The 19,900-nt window shown below is 45.6% G+C and overlaps 1 protein-coding gene across 2 annotated transcripts in view; it reads right to left on the reverse strand.

Annotated features, from left to right (window-relative positions):
* AKAP8 (A-kinase anchoring protein 8) overlaps positions 1–19,900 on the reverse strand; it is a 925,614-nt gene that overhangs the window by 91,649 nt on the left and 814,065 nt on the right. For both annotated transcript variants that reach the window (XM_078681924.1, XM_078681933.1), the window contains exon 12: positions 10,418–10,548. In XM_078681924.1, coding sequence (XP_078538050.1) covers positions 10,418–10,548 — 131 coding nt within the window. The remainder of the gene's footprint in view (positions 1–10,417; positions 10,549–19,900) is intronic.

The following is a 19,900-nucleotide window of genomic DNA, read 5'->3' on the forward strand; positions in this document are numbered from 1 at the left end:
GCTCTGGAACCACCTCTATCGCACCTTTTCTGAACAGTGCCAGGACTTCTTCCTGCAGAAGAAGCAGGTGGTCCTCCGAACATAACCTTGGCAAGGAGGGTAATTGGGAGGGAACTCCTGAAAAGGAAGAGCATACCCATTTCCTACGAGATTGAGAACCCAAAGATCTGATGTAACCGATTCCCAATTTCGTAGAAAATGAGTAAGCCGACCCCCTACAGGACCCGCATGATCCGGAATGGCGGATCTAGGGCTGCTTTGCTGCTGCGGGTGGTGGATGATTGTTAGAGGAGGAAGTAGAGGAGGAGGAGGCTTGGCGTCCTCGAGCACGACCCTCTTGTCTACCTCTGTATGACCTATACAATGGGTTCTGCTGTTGCTGCTGCTGCTGGCCTTGTTTGTAGGGACGAAAAGTGGATCTACCAAATCCCTTAAACTTCCTGGTAGTAGAGCCTCTAGGCTGCAGGCCCAAAGACCTTGCCGTCGCCCGGCTATCTTTGAACCTCTCCAAAGCTACGTCCGCTTTTTTTCCCAAAGAGGCCAGTTCCGTCAAATGGTAAATCCATTAAAGTAGACTGTACATCTGCTGAAAACTCAGAAGACTTAAGCCATGCGGCCCTCCTCGTGGCAACAGTAGAGCCCATTATCCTGGCCACAGAGTCCGCCGTGTCCATGCCACTCTGAATTACCTGGCGGGCCGCTGCCTGAGTATCAGAGACCACTTCATTGAAATTTTTTCTGTCCTCCTCTGGAAGCTTAGCTGACAATTGTTTCACAGAGTCCATCAAAGCATGAACATACCTCCCCAGCAGGCAAGTAGCATTGGTGGATTTAAGTGCCATGCTAGCCGATGAGAAAATCTTTTTGGCAGACTGGTCCAATTTTTTAGAATCTTTATCTGCTGGCACCTGTGGAAAAGAACCTGCAGACCTATTGGAACAAGCGGCCTGCACAACCAGACTTTCCGGAGAAGGATGCGAAGAAAGAAAGTCAGGGTCACCAGGTGCCACCCTATAATGCCTTGCCACTGACCTGGACACCGCAGGAGCAGTCAATGGTCTCTTCCAGACCTCCATTATTGGCTCAGTCAACGCCTCAGTGAATGGAAGTGTAGGCTCTATAATAGAGGAAGGCGAATGCAAAACCTCCGTGAGGATGTTAGGCTTGAACTCAACGGTAGGCAATGACAGATTGAGCAGCTCCGCAGCCTTCTTAATGACAACGTGGTAGGGTGCCACGTCCTTAGATGGTGTATCAGAAGCTGATGGCAAACCCCACTCAGGAGAGAGTTCCAGACCACTAGCACTATGCAGGTCCTCAAAACAGTCCCCTTGATCCAGAAGAAGTTCTCCTTCCTCGACTTCAGGAGCTTCGTACTCTTTTTCCTCCATAAGGCGTTGAGCCTTGCGCCTCGACCATTCCAGACGAACCGAAGTCGTCGGATCCGGTAACGACTCCGACGGAGCCGAAGCCGGCGTCGAACGAGGAACCGGAACAGCTGGAGGACGAGAATCTCGAACAGGCGCCTTACCACGATCCAGTTCTCGAGGTCGCTCCGGAGTCGGCGAAGCCGTGCGCGGAGTCGATGACCTCGGCGGCGCCGTACCGAGCCAAGGTGTATAAGGCGTCGGCATAAACGGCATAAAAGGTGCCGGAGCGTAAGCTTGAGGGACACCCAAGTTAAAGGACAACGGACACATAGGACCAGCCGGTGCACCAGCGGGGTACATTGCCCTTGAATAAACTCCAAACATGGCATTTAGAAAATGCGAGGGGTCCTGACCAGGACCAGGAAAGGGAGGGTACGAACCCATCGGCTGCTCCGAAGGAGGCTGCTCCGGCATCGGTTCTTCCTGAACCCTCTTGACCCTCTGGGTTTTCCACCGGAGTCGGTGCCCGAGGAATCTCCTCGTCTTCCTCATGCTCCGAAGAATGAAGTGAATCCGGATTCGGTTCTTGCTCCAGATCCGGGGAAACCTCACGAGGTCGCTCAGGTGAAGGTGACACAAAGTCCTTGTGATGTTTTCGAGACTTCTTCTTCAAGTCCGAAGACTCTTTGCCAGAGTGATGTCTTGAGCTATGCTTCCTCCTCTTATGCTTCTTCCTCAAAGAGCCCGAAGCATGACCCGAAGCCGGCTTCGACCTGGACCTCGACCTCACTCTGGACCTCGAAGCCGATCTAGACCTCGACTTCGATCGCGACCTCTGCTTCGACCTCGAGCGTCTAGATGTTGACCTCGAAGACCTACCAACTTTTTTCCTTTCATCTTGGCCAGTAGAAGTTTCGCCTCACGTTCTCGTAGAGCCTTGGGGTTCACCTTGATGCAGGATCGGCAGCTCTTGACATCATGGTCTGAACCAAGACACCACAAACAATCGTCGTGTGGATCGGTAATAGACATCATCCGGGCACACGATCCGCACTGCTTGAACCCAGTCTTCCTCGACGAAGAAAAGACACTCGACAGAGAAACAGTAACACAAAATAGAAACAAGTTGCTTTCTGAATCACAGAAGATCCCAGAAACCGTTATCGTCAGCGACGCGGAAAAAAGGGAACTGATGTCATCACACCGACATGGGCCTAATAAGGAGTCAGTGACGTCAGACGGAGTCGCGCGCGAAGCCGTGCTCCTATGACGTCGCCTACGCCGGCGTGCTACAAAGAATTTTCCGAACGTTGCTGACGCAAGGGGGATATTAACAAGGTGAGGAATACACACGGCAGATGTATCTATCAGAAAAAATATTGACAGGAATCTAATCAAAGTATGAATACATTGTCACAATGCTGAGGACAGATGTGCTTTCAACGTCTGCTGTTTGTTGTCCTTTCTTCGCTACCTCTCATCTACCTAATTCTTCAGTTCTTGAGAAAGAGGGAAAGCTGGCAAGAATACACAGTTCATGGACTTTTACCCTCTTCAGCCTAACTGCAAAAGCCAGGGTTTTTACAGCTGTAGGATTCATGAAATCACAATAAAGACAACAACACAAAGAACAGTTGTTCAATATCCCATATATGCTCCCACATTCACCAAACCCTCGGCAAACAGTATCCTCTTAATTTGGCAGGTATCAGTCTGCCCTAGTTGGCAGAGGAGATTACCATAATCTTGTGTATATCTTGGGTATGTCTCATTTGCTGTAGAATATCACCATTCATGCTAAATCTATGTAAAAACTATGCATTCTATATTGAGGTAGGAGCAGAGAGTAACACTAGTCTTGTATTCTACTTACTATAAAAAAGAGCTGTCACTTGTGAGAGACTGCAGAAAATCTGAGAGAACCTTTACCTGCTGAGACATTTTCTGTTACTATTAACCAATGACATCTCTTGTATGGCTTCTATCATATGCCTATCTTCTTTAACCTGACTTCGCCATCAGCACAGAGCACAGTCTTGAACATGTTCAGCACTCTCAACAGGAAGGAGACTGATGAGTTTCACGTCATTCCTGCCGCAATATTTATATCTATAGGTCATGGGCGGCTTCAGTCTGACATGAGAGCAGCCTCTAGGACCAACTTTAGGTGCTCAGTTATCTGAAAAAATGGTAAAAGGAGCCTTCAAGGGATTTTGTTCACAACAATCTTTCGTTATTCAAAGATAAATCAAGGGGTTAGTCCTACCGGAACAAACACCGAAGTGTCTTTAGACATCAAAAAGAGAAGAACTATCTTAATAGAAAGCACACGGGAGAACCTAGAAGTTTGAAAAATATATCTTAATTTATATGTTTTGTTTGCAAATGAAATACAAATAGATAAAAACAGTCAGCACAAAATCAAATCGAGAAGTGAAATCCAATTGGCCTAGCAATATTTGACTTGACAACTATTCCTTATAAATCATAAGCAACGGATCTCTTAATGAGAATACGTATTGCTCCAGAAGGAAAAAATTTCTTCAAAATAGAAGATGAGGTTGACGTTTCGGTCTGTTCGGCTGTAGTCCATCAGACCATCTTCAGGACGAACACAGTTATGGCTGAGAAGAAAGACTCCTATGCAAACATAATACAACATGTTACCTTAAAATTGTAAACAGATTTGTATTTACAGAAACATCATTCCAAAAACTAAGAACCTGTGTGTCTAACAAAATGTGACTAATGTGTCACATAGTGCAGTTATCCAATTTGTGCACCACCCGAAATAAATCCAAAGCAGCCACCACCTTCACCTGATTGTGCTGACATAGCAGTGAATGATGTGTCGCTTACTTGTTTAATGGCGACAGACTGGCCTACTACCATAAATTGGAATAGGGGTTGCTGTTGCGGATGAAGCACTATCCAGAAAAACAGAACAACAAAACTACATTGTGAATCTGTGATGTGTAAATCACCATCATGCCATTTTAACCCCCAAAAAAAGGGGGGGGGGGGGGAGGCATACCTGTCCGATAGGGAAATTAATTTCCTATGTTAGCTTCTTGAGCCAGGGTCTGTAGGAATACAGACGGATGGCTGTACAGTGATTTATTTATGTCTCTGTTCTGTGAACAAAAGTAAATACCATACATACTTAACATTTTGTCAAGACGTTGCGAAGATATTAGAGAATCATGACCGTGACAGTTATATATTGCAAGACATCACGTTACTGCCCTTCAGGATAGGCATGCTAGGCATGCTTGCTAATAGCCTAATGCCACTCAAGACCAATCATTGATAAGGACGTAGTTTTGTTATTCTGTTTTTCTGGATAGTGCTTCATCTGCAACTCTATTTGATTTTGTGCTGATTGTTTTGATCTATTTGTACTTCATTTGCAAACAAAACATATAAATTAAGATGTATTTTTCAAACTACTAGGTTCTCCCGTGTGCTTTCTATTAAGATATTTCTTCTCTTTTTGATGTCTAAAGACACTTTGGTGTTTGTTCCGGTAGGACTAACCCCTTGATTTATCTTTCAATAACAAAAGATTGTTGTAAACAAAATCCCTTGAAGGCTCCTTTTACAATTTATATCATTGCCCAAGCCTCCGAGGGTATATTGGGTTTCCCTAACTATTGACAGTTATCTGAAAGGCACTCTTTTCAGTATATTGTTGATGGAGCAAGGACTCGTGAAAAAGAGACTTGCTTGGAAACAATACTCTCTGGAAACTGCTAACCCTGTATTGAATTTTGTATTGTGAAAATTGTAGGAGAGTAGGGTCTGCTTCCTATGGTTAACCCCACTTTTTGCTGTGATTCGCTGGTTTTTCGACATTAGGGTGGCTGTGGCCCTGCTAATCAGGCCCACAGTCCAGCTGTTCTCTCTCTAAATTGATACCATGTACTTTAGGTACATACCAGATTGGTTACTGGGTCACCCTTGTAAGCCCCTGTATAGTGTACCCTAGGTACCCAGGGCATAGGTGCACATTAGGCCTACCAGGGGCTGCAGCATGTATTGTGCCACCCCTGGTTTGCCTTCCAAACTGACACCACAGGTCTGTTCACACAGCCTGAGTAAGGTGGTATAATCACCAAATACTTAGATATAGTATACCTATATCTATATACCTATAAAAACACATATACACCTATAAGCCACTCCTAAGGCAGACATCGACAATCCTGGAGGTAGAGTGCTTGGTTTTATGTGAGAGGGTGCCCTAGCATGAGCTGAGCCCCTCTGCAGCTTTCAGAACCATCTCCTTATAGCTGTTCTATGATATAGCCATGCCATATACTCTTTAGTGCATTATAATCCTCGCGGTTAATGCTAACTTTGGTTTGGCTTTATCAAAACATGTCGTGTAAGGTGTCAAACACATTGGAATACTACCCCCGCCAGTTCTGGCGGCGGGGGTAGCATTCCACCCTTCTAGAGGGAGAAGACATGTAGTTACTGGTTTACCCGGTTAAAGTTAAACAGAGCCTCAGCATCACAAAATGGATGCTGCTGCCACAGACACGAGTCTGCCCTCATGCTGCTGGACGAAACTCTGGCAGGGGAGGCATGGACAGTAGGTTTCCTGTCCAAGGAGGTGCTGACACCTCCCCAGACAGGCTTTTGTGTATTGGGGCAGGGAAAGCAGCATTCAGTTAATGCTTTCCAGACACTGCCTGGGGCACACTAGGTGCTCCATGCATTTCCCAGTTCAAACCAGTTGCTGGGGCACTGTGCCCCAGCTCTGGCGGGAAACTGGACAAAGGCAAAGGGGTGTAACCACCCCCTTCCCAGGTCCACTCATAGGAGGGACCTTAAAGGTAGCCCAGCCCATAAACTTAGTATAAGTATAGGAACCCAGTCCTAGGACTTTAGATTACCCTGGACGAAACTCTGAAACATATTTCCTGGACCTTCAACGGAAGACATCTCTCTTGTGGTCAAGGAGTGACCACCCTGTTCAAACAGGCACCAATAGCAACTTTGCCGGTCTGCATTTTAGAGGCTCCCGCCGGATCCCGAAGAATCTGCGACACAGGACACAGACTTCCTGACATCTCTGACCCGACCTTCTCTCACAGCAAAGCTGAGACCCGTGGCGGACACGAGAGATGTGGGACCGGAACTCTTGAACATCCTGCATTTTGCAAGCTGCACTCACTTCACGAGGTATCTCGAAGTTGTGCATTGGGGTGCTTGAAGCCCCAGACCAGAGCACCATTTGCACCGAAGTTCAGAGGCCCCCACTCCACGAGTGTCCCGTAGGCCCGGCTTTTGCATTTCAGCTTGACGCGTCTTCGCGGTTCCTAGTCCGTTGGCTAGTGAGCCCCCCGAAGACTTTCTTTTGAATCTAACTTGCTTTCCTGGTTGCTCCAGGCTTGCTCTAACTTCTCCCTAAAGGAGAAGTTCCCCGGACCTTGCTGGTCTGCACCGAAGCCGATCTGGACATCCTGCGTGGGTTGCGTATGCCATGGCTTGTTGGGTCCAATCTGGATACCGACACCGCAGTCAACTAGATCCTTTGTAAGACAACTCGAATCTAGCTCCTGGTCGTCGTCGACGCCTCCTGGACCTCATGGCTGAAGAGATAAACTTCACCTTTTCACCTGAAATCACCCGACATTGGCTGTCAGCTTTCCATCCCCATCCTGGTCACTGGCAAGTGACCCAGACTCTGTCCCTTCAGCTTTCAGGTTCTTCAGATCTTCGATCCACGCTTAGATCCACCCGGACACTTTTCCTCTGGTCGCCTGCAGCACTTCTTTGCAGATCTCCATTGAAATCGATGACGAAACCAAAAGACCCTATGCACCCGGCTTCCGTGGGTGAGGTAACATGAGTACTCTGGTAGTTTCGAGGGTATTGGCCCTCCTAGTGTCTAAGTCTAAAAGGGTTCCACCGTAGTCCATTCGGAAGTATCCTTAAATTGTAAAATTGTAACTCGTTCGTTTCCCATAGAAAGTCAATGGTAACCCGTGGCTGTGTCTAGACACTGCACGCATCTCCCGTGGGCCTCCTACATCCTAACCTTTGGTTGTTTAGAGTAGCCCCAGCGATTCCACAGGCCCCAGGCCTGCTTTCTAATTCTGACATGGTTCTTATACCACTATTTTAGTATATGGTTTGTGAGGCCCCTAGGGCAAAAAGTATACTGAGCAACTTATCGTAAGCTAATTGAGTAACTTGTATTGTACTTTTACCTCTGACCTCATAAAGAGTGCAGAGGGGTTGTGTTTAGAATAAATACATATATATTTGATATATACCTTGTGTGGTGTCATTTCATTTGGTACTCAAGGGATTATAATTGGTAAAACAACTTGCTTAATACGCTCTCTGAAGTCTTAGCCTGATGACTGCTGGTCCATGCTACCACTAGGATAGCTTTCTATAAGGTTGACTTTACAACCACCATCAATAAGGGTCGATTAGACTGGTGCAAGGTGCCCACTAGAACTAGTGGACATCATATGCCAGGCTAACTTCTCACAGAAATAACATGCATTTACATGACACTTAAGTATAAGATCGAAGCTTGCATATGTGTCTTACTAACCAGTAACTTGGGAGTGATGCTACAATGGCCACTAACCAAAATTCTTTAGTGTGCATGCGCCAACTACATCTACGTAGTATGACGTAACTATGCTTGGAGGGAAACTTTCTGCACTTGCGCAGTAGATAATAAAATGGCCGCTTGAAACTAACATGCTTGCCAGCTGCCTGCTGAAAAACTAAAGTTGGCTATTGTACTAATGCTAATGCGGGTAGAATCAAAATAAGTAATTGGGATTAGAGTAGAGATAGGTGATATGCAGTGAAGTCATTTACTTTTGAATTTAACATTTGTCTTTCAATAGTGCTTGTTATGGGCCTCATGTCTAGAACTACAGTCTGTTCCCTCTCGTTTTACCGAACATGTGCAGTGAACCCGAATTGAAAGACGTGATGTTAACTAGAACTTCGTCTAAGGCTGCAAGTTGCAACGTTCATGGGAACCGGAACAGTCCATTGAAATGCATTAGAACTACTGTTTTTTCTTTTAATATGTGACAATTATATTGTGTATACGGGTGGGAATAAAGACTGATGTATACACCTTAATGGTGGGATTTCAAACAAAGGATTGAAAGAAAATAATAGAAAATAAGCATTTTGAGATGATCACCTCCCCTTGCCTGTCCAATCAGAGTTAGGAGTTTCATACATTTGAGACATTAATGGGTGGTACTAGCATACAGAAAGGTATAATTGAGGTAGTTTTAGTTAGTTAGAGAGAGGAGAGTTCAGAGAAGTCGGGAGACCGGGATGCTGTCAGAGAGCACAGTGAAATCCCAGACAGAGATGCTGAATTGCTGAACCAATTATCTTGAGAAAATTAATTTAGAAGAAGATCGCGGAAGAATCTCGAGGAGGAAGTGAGTGTCAGAGAGGGGTGCTACGCAAGCGTCGGTGATAGGGAGGTCATCTGCCCAGTCCTGAATCCTGTCCTGAAGTCTTTGTTTGCCAGACCTTTCCTGGGGGACCTTTTCCAATTCCTAGGCCTGGGAGTTGGTTTCCACACCACACTTGGTAAATATATCTATATCTGTATATGTGCTTATGTACTTTTCTCTCTATCCTCTCTCTCTCTCATGCAGTGTCATTGCAAAGTATAATTGAATGCAAATTTTGATTACTTGAATCTTCCTTCCTGTGAGAAACCGAGTTTGTTCTGTACTGTGTAAGTGGTTCACATGAATTTAATCTAAGATAACATTTTAAAAGACATCCAGACTCTGTGATCATTTCCAAATGTGTAAGTATATTGAAATCTTATGTCATTTTACCATCAACTAGTTCTATCTATTGGTTCATTGACCAGAGGAAAAAACTTTTGATCAGTGAAAGATTAGTTAGGGACCAAAAAGATAACTAATCTAGTGAATTATAAAAACATGACCCCAGCGGATATTGCCAGAGTGTTGTGAATTAATCTATGGGCACAGGTGAGTATGTGGTGTTAGATTACCTGTTGCTGGTTACCCACTGGATCATTGTTATCCTCGCCTCACCACCACTGACAAAAAATCTCATTGCTTTTCCTGTAAAGCAAGCCCTTTGCGATCCTTGTACTGACTGCAGAGATCTCATACTGAGCATATTCTGCACCACAAAAACACACAGAATCGATATTGCTCAGCATCCTCAGCAAAAACTGACACATGGAAATGTCTTCCTGGTATAATAAAAAAATATATATTCTAAAACCTTTCTAGGGACTGATGTGTGCATGCTTTATTGTGTCTGAATATAAGGAATATAGCTAGAATGGTACTACCTCACACTCTGGCTATACCTCTGACACCAAAATCATATAAATACAGCTCAATACATAGGGACATTGCAACCAAAAATCAAGAAATACCATAGCACAGTATCCGAAACATCATCAGGAACTGAAATAGTGTCTAGATTGAAATGAAATGAGTCGAAAGTTATCCAAGACTGCCGAAAGCAGGACAAGAACCATACTTAATGTCAGGTTAAGCACTAAAGAAAAGTCCATAAAATAATGTGGGCATTTTTTCAATGGGCAGAAGTTTTAGGATATTCAATTTCACTGCCATAAGAAACCCCGAAGATGTCTGCAATAGTGACTGCATCTTTTTCACTGATACACAGTGTGCTGTTACTAAGTCAACTCCTCACAAAACAAGTAGAATTAGGCCCATTTTAACTCTGGCAGTGTTCTCTTTGTTGTGTGAGGTAGATACTAAAAAAACATACAAAGTGAAAATGGCTCAATACAATTATGCAGCAGACAAAAACACACTGTCAGAGGTGGGTTCGCCATAATAAGTTGACAAACCAGGTGTCGCTTGTGAGAGCAGTTATACATACGTCTTGAAGCATACCTCACACCAAAGCATTTCCATGCAACCAAGATGCAGATTTCTTCATATAAAATGAATTTATGGAGGCCCTTGATAACCTCCCTTACTGCACTTTAATTTTCAAAAGATATTAATAAATGAAAAACGTACTTTCCGGTTCCGATTGTGATCTATAGACCTCAGGTGCCTCTGGAGAAGGTGATGAACTGCAGGAATCAGCATATCACAGGCGACACAGTGAGCTGCTTCGATCTTGCGGAAGAAATGTTCGTGGCTGATACCTGATGGGAATTTAAATTCAGGTTTGAGGATTTACATTGTTTTACAAACTTTCAAAGGTGTTTATTCTCAGTAGATTGGAATGGTTCGACTATTTTATATTGCCAAAAAGAAGTTGCATGTTTGAAGGTGAGGAAAGAGTATTCATAAAGAGAAAGGAAACATTGCTCACATTTGGAATTTTATATTAATTGTGTATTGCAAATTTCTGCATTGGTTCTCAGACGATTCCTTACTGAATACTGAATACCAGTTTCAATTACCAACACAATGCATTTTGGAACATGAAGTATTGGTTACCTACCAGAAGACTGAACTGAAGTAACATGCTGAGCCTGGTTACATAGGATAGTCTATTAAGTCTTATGTTTGGAATATAAAGGAAGACAGCAAGAGTTATTTGCATGTAACAATGTTTCACAACCTGAGCATGTAACAATGTTTCACAAGCCTGAGCATCATATCATTACACTCCGTCCATTGTTGGTTGACGACATTCAGCAGTTTGTGAAAAGTCATTTTTGAGGGCCTAAATAGCTCAGAGAGAGTGTAAAATACCTGTACAACACGGTCGAATAAGTTTTTTTCGAAATCACATTGTGAATCATAAAAGCTACAAAAATATCACAATATCTAAATCAAGAATCAGTTAAAAGAAATAGTTAAAAAGATTTAAAAAACTCAGTGTAAAAACGAGCAGGGACCCTTGTAGTCAATAAAGTTTCTACAACACAATCACTTGCCATAGGGCCTAGCTTTTAAAACCAAAAGTAGGTAATGAACAAGTTACTTACCTTCGTTAACGCTTTTTCTGGTGAATGCAGTATCTGCTTCTGGATTCCTCACCTTATGAATATACCCTGCGCCAGCATTCCTCGGAAATGTTTCCTAGCTCTCCGCGCCGACGAAGTCATCACAATGCCATGGCTCCACATGCGGCTCCGCATGACGTCACTGGAGCCATAAGAGGACCACGTCGGCGTGATGACGTCAGTTTCATCCATTTTTTCCGTGCCACCGAGGCAAAACAGGCGGATTGACCATAGAGACAATGCATACAAAGTACACGGTATTCACACAAATACACACAGTGTAAAGTGAAATAGGAAATCAAAAGAAGTAACATTTCCTATAAACCTAACAAGGTCAAACAGGCAATATAAATTTCAATATGAAACAACCATATTAATCAATAACTCTTTAAAGGTATAAAAGTGTGGACGCGGGTGGGTCAGTGAGGAATCCACAGGCAGATACTGTATCCACCAGAAAAAGCATTACCGAAGGTAAGTAACTTGTTCTTCTGATGGATACATCTGCCTGTGGATTCCTCACTTTATGAAAAGAATCCAACAGCAGTCCAACCCCCGGAGAAGGGTGTCCACCCTTCTATACCAAAAAGTCTTGCAAAACAGAGCGCGCAAAATGGCCGTCCCTCCTCACTTCCGAATCCAAGCAGTAATGCTTCGCAAAGGTGTGGCGGGAGGCCCAAGTTGCTGCTTTACAGATCTCCAATACAAAACACCCCTGGACAAAGCAGAAGTAGACAATTTAGCCTTGGTGGAATGATCTCAAATGCCTACAGGAGGCTCCTTACCAGCTAGGGAATAGCATATCTTGATACACAAGATGATCCATCTGGATAAAGTGCACTCTTGCACTGCCTTGCCCTTCATACGACCAGCATATCCAACAAAGAGTTGATCCTCTTGACGAAGTCTTTATTTCTATCTAAATAGAAGCTAATCGCCCTCTTTGGATCCAAACGATGAACCCTCTTCTCCTCCTTGGATGGGTGAGGGGGAGGATAGAAAGTAGGGAGGGTAATAGACTGACCTCAATGGAAAGGAGTAACCACCTTAGGCAGAAAAGTAGCCCTGGTCCTGAGGACCATTCTTTCAGCATGTATAGTCAAAAAAGGAGGCTTTAAACTCAAGGCCTGAAGCTCACTCACCCTCCTAGCTGAGGTGATAGCCACTAGAAAGACTGTTTTGAATGTCAAAAGTCTCAAAGGACAACTATGCATAGGTTCAAACTTGGAACACATTAAAAAAGTTAACACCAACCGATGTAAAGCATTGGGCGTTGCTGCCACTGACGCTGCTCGGTAGAGCAGCGCTATACAAGATGATGGCCCTCCCGAGGTTTCTATATGCCTTAGAAAACTCACCATACCCCATTGCCCCAAGATATTTTCGCCAGGTGACGGCTTTGGTGTCTAACCTCCTGTGGAGCAACAAACCTGCTCGTATCGCCCACACCAAACTAAACAGGAGTTGGTATGAGGGGGGAATTGCGCTTCCAAACTTACAGTTATATTATTGGGCGGCCCAACTCAAAATTATCAACCAATGGATTCATGCGCCCGAGATGACCCAGCCTACAGAGCTGATTGGGTCCAACTGGGTACGGAAGGTATGCTTTCACCGCTCTATAACAGAAGTCAAGTAGCGAAGTTGATAGGGCCCACGAAACAAACAACTGTGATCTGGCACGCAGCGCAGGCAAAGCTGGGCTGGAAGGGTACAATTACCAAACTTACCCCGCTCTGGGACACCAAGGTACTAGGCCAATTGAGAAAGAGCAAGGGGTTTACTAAGTGGGACAACATAGGAATATCCACGGTGGGAGACTTATGGGATAAGGGCACAGCAATTCCGTTTGCCCAGCTCCAACAGCACTATGATCTAAGCCCGAATGAAACCTATAGGTATGTGCAGATTCAACACGCACTATTACAGGCACTACCAGCAGACACTGAGGTCCCAGAATCCTCGCCACTGGAAGATAGATTACTCACTGATTTTATGCAACATAGTGCCACTTCCCTTACCTATAAAAAACTCCTACATAACCTGATAGACCCCACATTAAAACTGCGTGAGAGATGGGTGGAGGAGGTGGAGGAGGTGGGCGAAATGGACGACGCTGAGTGGAACGAAGCGCTGGCGTCCCCAAGGGAGGTGGGCATCTCCGCCAGGTTTCGGCTGGTGCAATTAAAAATCCTTCATCGTATATATTACACTCGTGCCACGCTGCACAAACTCCAGCGAGCCCCGCATCCTTATTGTCTTCGAAATTGCGGCATTGAAGGTACCCTGTTCCACACCCCCTGGGACTGTCCTCACATTGCGGCTTATTGGCGACAAGTGATGCGTACTATTTCACAGACACTTAAGGTCTCACTAACACCAGAACCACGCAAATGTCTCCTGAATGTATGGGATCCAAACGATTTGTCTCGCTATGGTCTGATTTGGGCCACTCTGGCACTCATGGTGGCAAAGCGAGATATAGCACAAAAATGGGGCGCTGCAGACCTGCCGACATTGGCGCAATGGAGCAAGAACATGGACTTATTAATGGTTACTGAAAGAGCGGTGTATGTCAACAGGGCATGCCCTCGTAAGTGGAACAAGGTCTGGGCTGCCTGGAATGTGTACAGGGGGGAGATTTGTGACCCACTTCCGGAAAATGATGAAGATAGCTCCGATGAGGATGAGAGGGGGGGAATGGGACTGTGATTAAGGAAACGGCTAGATATAAGGGGAGACGTGCTGGGCTATTTCAAGTAATAATGAGCTTATGTCTTATGATGCTGCAAAACTACGCACTCACATCTTCTTTGAGCTATTGTCGTACTGATTGTCAATGTGACTGTTTACTTTGCTGAAAATAATAAAAATTGTTTAAAAAAAAAAAAAAGTTAACACCAGATTTAAATCCCACTGGGGCATAACAAAAGGCGTGGGCGGCAAAATGTTAGTAAGCCCCTTAATGAACCTTAAGACTATTGGAGACTTAAAAAGAGAAGGCTGATCTGGCAAACAAAGAATTGCCGACAAATATCCTTTAACAGTGGCCACAGCACAACCCTGCTGAGCCTAACACAGTGAAAAACAAAGAACATCAGAAAGATGTGCCTTCAGAGGATCAATTGATTTCTCTCCACACCATCTAACAAATTTCGCTCACCTAAAGGAATAGACAGACTTGGTGGAGTGTCGCCTGGCCGATAAAATAACATCCACCATGTCAGGCGGGAGAGAAAAAGAATTCAGGTTGCCTCGTTCAATCTCCAGGCATGAAGGTGCAGGCTCTGGAGGTGGGGGTGTAGAACCTGCCCCTCCATCTGAGAGAGGAGATCTGCCCTGAGAGGGAGACGGAGCAAAGGGTGCGATGAGGGGTGAAGTAGGTCCGTTTACCACACACTTCTTGGCCAATCCAGGGCAATTAATATAACTTGGGCCCGGTCTGGGCAAATCTTCCTCAAAACCCGAGGAATTAAGGGTATGGGAGGAAACGCGTAAAGGAGTTGTGAGCTCCAACTCAACTGAAACACGTACCCCAGCGCTCCCTGCCTCGGAAAATGGAGACTGCAGAATGACGGGCAGTGTGTGTTCTCGAGAGTGGCAAACAGGTCCACCCGTGGAGTTCCCCACGTCTGGAAGATGAGTTAAACTACCTCCGAATGAAGCCTCCACTCGTGGTCGGCGGAGAACTGTCGACTGAGACTGTCCGCACGTACGTTCAGCACTTCGGCCAGAGGATTTGCCATCAAGGAAATCTGATGGTCCTGAACCCAGGACCAGAGACGCAATGCCTCTCTGCAAAGACGGTACGACCATACTCCTCCCTGCTTGTTGACATACCACATCGCGGCAGTGTTGTCCATCAGGACTTGAAACGACTGACCGCGAAGGGAAGGGAGAAAGGCCTTGAGCGCCAAACGTATTGCCCGCAATTCCAGAAGATTAATATGAAACAATCTCTCCTCTGGAGACCAAAGAACCTTTGAACTCCATTTCCCCCAGATGACCACCCCACCCTAGGGTAGAGGCATCAGTTATCACTGTGGCCACCGATGGAGGAAGATGGAAGGGCTTTCCTTGAGACAGATTGTCCTCCACGCTCCACCAAGACAGATCCGCTGCAGCTTCTCTGGAGATCTTGACTGACTCCCTCAGATTCCCATTTTGCTGATACCACTGCCTGCGGAGACACCACTCGAGCGCCCTCATGTGCCAGCATGCATGGTTGACCAACAGAATGCAGGAAGCGAACAGACCGAGCAGGCGAAGGACCTTCAGACCTGTAAGAAACACTCCATTGTAAAACAAGGAAATCATTTCCTGAATATCGAGAATCCTTTGCGGAGGAGGGAAAGCTCGACACACAGTAGTATCCAGTACCGCCCCTAAGAACAGGTTGCGCTGAGAGGGCGCCAGGTGAGACTTGGGTACATTTATTGAAAAACCCAATTTGTACAACAGCTGGGTTGTAACCTGCAAACGACGACGCACCATCTCTGGAGACTGCCTTCAACAGCCAGTCGTCCAGGTATGGGAAAACTGGAATCCCCAACCTCCTGAGATGGGCAGCCACCACTGCCATCCCCTTGGTCAAGACTCGAGGTGCGGTAGTAAGACCAGAAGGAATGACCGTAAACTGGTAGTGTTGCGATCCACCCGTAAAATGGAAATACTTCCTGTGCGACTTCAGGATTGGGATGTGGAAAAACGCATCGTATAAGTCGATGGAAACCATCCAGTCCTCTTGTTCCAGTGCTTAAATACCCTGCTCTAAGTTGATTATATTGAACCTTTCCTGTTTGAGAAACAGATTAAAGATTCAGAGGTTCAGGATAGGACATAATCTACCATCCTTCTTGGGGATCAGAAAATACCGGGAGTAGCAACCTTGGCCCCTCTTCTGCTCCGGAACCACCTCTATCGCACCTTTTTGCAACAGGGTAAGAACCTCCTTCTGAAGGAGAAGCAAATAGTCCTCCATGCAAACTTCCTGACAAGGAGGGATTTCCCAGAAGGGAAGAGCGTACCAATTTTGAGCAAGATTCAAAATCCAAAGGACTGAAGTTATTAACTTCCAATCCTGTAGAAAATGGGTAAGCCGACCTCCCACAGGACTCGCATGAGCCAGGATGGTGGATCTAGGGCTGCTTTCCTGCATTACCGGGAGGGGTTGGGGAGGTAGAGGAGGAGGAGGAAGAGGGCTGCCGTCCGGCTCCACGAAGGCGATCTCTGCCTTTACCCCTGTAGGATTTATACAAAGGGTTCTGTTGTTGTGTTGCGGCTGACGGGAACAAAAGGAAGATTTCCCAAAACCACAGTATCTTCTGAAGCCATAGCCTCTTGCCTGAGACTGTTAACCTAAGGATTTTGCCGTGGCCCTACTGTCCTTAAATCTCTGCAAAGCGAAGTCAGCCTTTTCCCCAAAAAGCTTAGAGCCATCAAAGGGAAGATCCAAAAGAGCAGCTTGAACATCCGGTGAAAATCCAGAGGACCTTAACCATGCATGTCTCCTAGTAGCAACAGATAAACCCATCACCCTTGCCACTGAATCTGCAGTGTCCAAGTCCGGCTGAATAACTGGGCGAGCAGCAGCCTGAGAGTCCGCCAAAACTTCACTTAAATTACCCCAGTCTTCTTCGGATAATTTAGGAAGAATCTGCTTGGCAGATTCCATAAAGGCAAGAATGTATCTACCCAACAAACAGGTAGCGTTGGTGGATTTCAAAGCCATACTTGCTGATGAGAAGACTTTTTTCGCAGATTGCTCAAGCTTCTTGGAATCCCTGACAGCCGGAGCTTGAGGAAAGGAACCCACAGACTGCTTTGAACATGAAGCCTGCACCACCAAACTTTGAGGTGAGGGATGAGAAGAAAGAAACTCAGGGTCCCCTGGAGCAGGCCTATACCTCTTGGACATAGATCTAGAAACTGCAGGAGCAGAAAGAGGATTGCGCCAAACCTCAAGTATCGGTTCCGTCAGGGCATCATTTAAGGGCAAGAGAGGCTCAACCACAAAGGACGGAGAATGAAGCACCTATGTAAGCAGATTAGGCTTATATTCAGCCATAGAGAGCTGTAAATCCAAAAGTTCAGCTGCCTTCTTGATCACAACATGATAAGGGGCTTTCTGAGACGCAAAATCTCCTTCCAGAGAAGTGTCTAGTCCACTTGCCTCACACAAGTCTTCAAATAAGTAATCAGACTCATAAATTTCACCTTCCTCCATATCACCAGCCCGGTATTGCTCCTCCTTAATCAACCTCTGCGCTTCTCTCCTAGAGCGCATTTTCGTCTGCAGCGTCGACAGCTCCGGGAGCGGCGTCAAAGGCAGATCCGTAACAGCAACCTGAGTCGAAGGAATCCGGGAAGAAGGCACGCCAGATGGAGCCGGGGACTGCCCATAGGCCGTTGACATCCTCGCCGCTGGAATTTGCCATGACGGCGCCATCGGCATGCATGGCACAAAGGGGGCCTGAGGGTAATTTTGAGGCACACCCAAATTAAATGCCAATGAACCCATGGGACCCAAAGGTGCACCAGAGGGGCATAAGCCCCTGGCAAACATGCCATACATTGCATTAAAAAAATGTGATGGATCGGAACCCAGAGCCGGGAACGAAGGATATTGTACCTGCTCGACATCCGATCGAGGAACCTCCGGAGTCTGAACCACTGGGGTCACAGGTGGAGCCACAGGAGCCGTAGGCATCTCATCATCGACCGGCTTCGCTGAACCATCCGGAGCTGGAGACACTCTTAACGCCGGAGACTGCGCCGGAGTTTCCCTATATGGTGAACGGTCCGGAGTCGCTTGCGGAGACTCTGATGGCGGAGGTGAGACAAAGTCCTTAACACGCCGCCGAGGAGCCGGAGAAGGTGACTTCGAAGCTCGAGGCTTCGACGAATGGCATCAAGACTCATGCCAATACTTCTTCTTATGTCTTCTCTTCGAGCCATGTGAAGTCAACAACCTCGACTTCGAACGCTTTCGACCCCTTTTCTCCTTTCCTACTTTAGACATGTACAGCTTGGCTTCTCTTTCCTTCAAGACCTTCGGGTTCATTTTCCTGCAGGAAGAACAGCCCTCGATATCGTGATCTGATGATAAACAACAAAAGACAGTCATCATGTGGGTCAGTGATCGACATATGACCTCCGCACTCCTTTCAGGGCTTGAAACCCGACTTCCTCTGAACAGACATGGCAAAACCACAATCAGTAACACACTTGAAACAAAGTTTCAAGCAGAAAGTATGGAGAGTCCCAGAAAATCCATTCGCGTAGACAGCGCGGAAAAAAGGGAACGGACGTCATCACGCCGACGTGGTCCTCTTTTGGCTCCAGTGACGTCATGCGGAGCCGCGTGCGGAGCCATGGCATTGTGACGACCTCGTCGGCGTGGAGAGCTAGGAAAAATTTCTGAGGAATGCTGGCGCAGGGGATATTCATAAGGTGAGGAATTCACAGACAGATGTATCCATCAGAAATGCTTATCTTAGCTACTGCCAAGTCTGAGGGACAAAAGCTTCCAGCTACAGATTTTTTATTTTTCTAATTAACTACTGATCTATTTAATAACCTTATTGTTCCTGATCTCTGTGTAGTGCATAGAATGTAGGAAGATTTAGAAAGACTACTGTATTGAGCAATTAATACAAAGGGGGGGAGGGGGTAATGCTGAATAAAACTTGCATACTCAGCCATTGCTTAATTGTGATAGGGACTGCCGACACTCAAAAGGGTACAAAGGCTAAACGTTTTGTGCCAGTGAAAATGTGAATGGAAATGTTTCCCTTGTTGATAGTCTAATTGGACACTGGCAAAAGAGACAGTGTCTGTATGGGTCACACAGGTTGAAGTGCCGAGTGCAAGGGAATTCAGTGAGGGAGATGTGCCACAGTTTCACAGAAGGAAGCAAATTCCAGAGTCTGACAAGACCTGTCCCCCTGGGCTTTTCTCTTTAAATGTGTTTTGAATGGGTCCTTTATTGATTTAGAAAGGCTGCAGTCCCTAGGTATGATTGATTATAGCACAGAACAAAATAGCTTCAAAGCTTTTAAAGTGAATACCACTTTCATTTCAGTACTTTCTTGGATCCATTGAAGAATTTATGCAGTTCCTTTGTTGGGCATGAGGTTACTGAGAAGGGGTAAGAGTAGTAATTTCTATTTGTCTTCTTCATTGCTGACATTTAGATCCTGGGATGATGTTGGACTCCTTCCAAGGTTTTTAGAGAATTCTTCTGTTCACGTTAGATATTTTTCCTCAGGAGTCAGCTGTTTATTGTCTGGGTCTATTAGTGTTTTACATCATCTAAATCACCTGTGCAGCAACAACAGAAGTGATGAATTGTTATAAGTGTGCTATCAACTAGGGCGAAAGAAAGGGCAGAGCTGAAGGAGAAAATAACAAGTGTCTTCCAATATTTGAATGTTGGAATTGGGTGTTGTATTTGCTCAGTTACTGAGATGGATACAAGATAAGCAAATGATGCATTGCATATATCGTGCTGTGGGCGTAACTTCAGAAACAAGCTGTACAT

Source organism: Lissotriton helveticus, chromosome 1_1 (genome assembly GCF_964261635.1).
Source record: "Lissotriton helveticus chromosome 1_1, aLisHel1.1, whole genome shotgun sequence".
In the NCBI taxonomy this organism is placed as follows: Eukaryota; Metazoa; Chordata; class Amphibia; order Caudata; family Salamandridae; genus Lissotriton; species Lissotriton helveticus.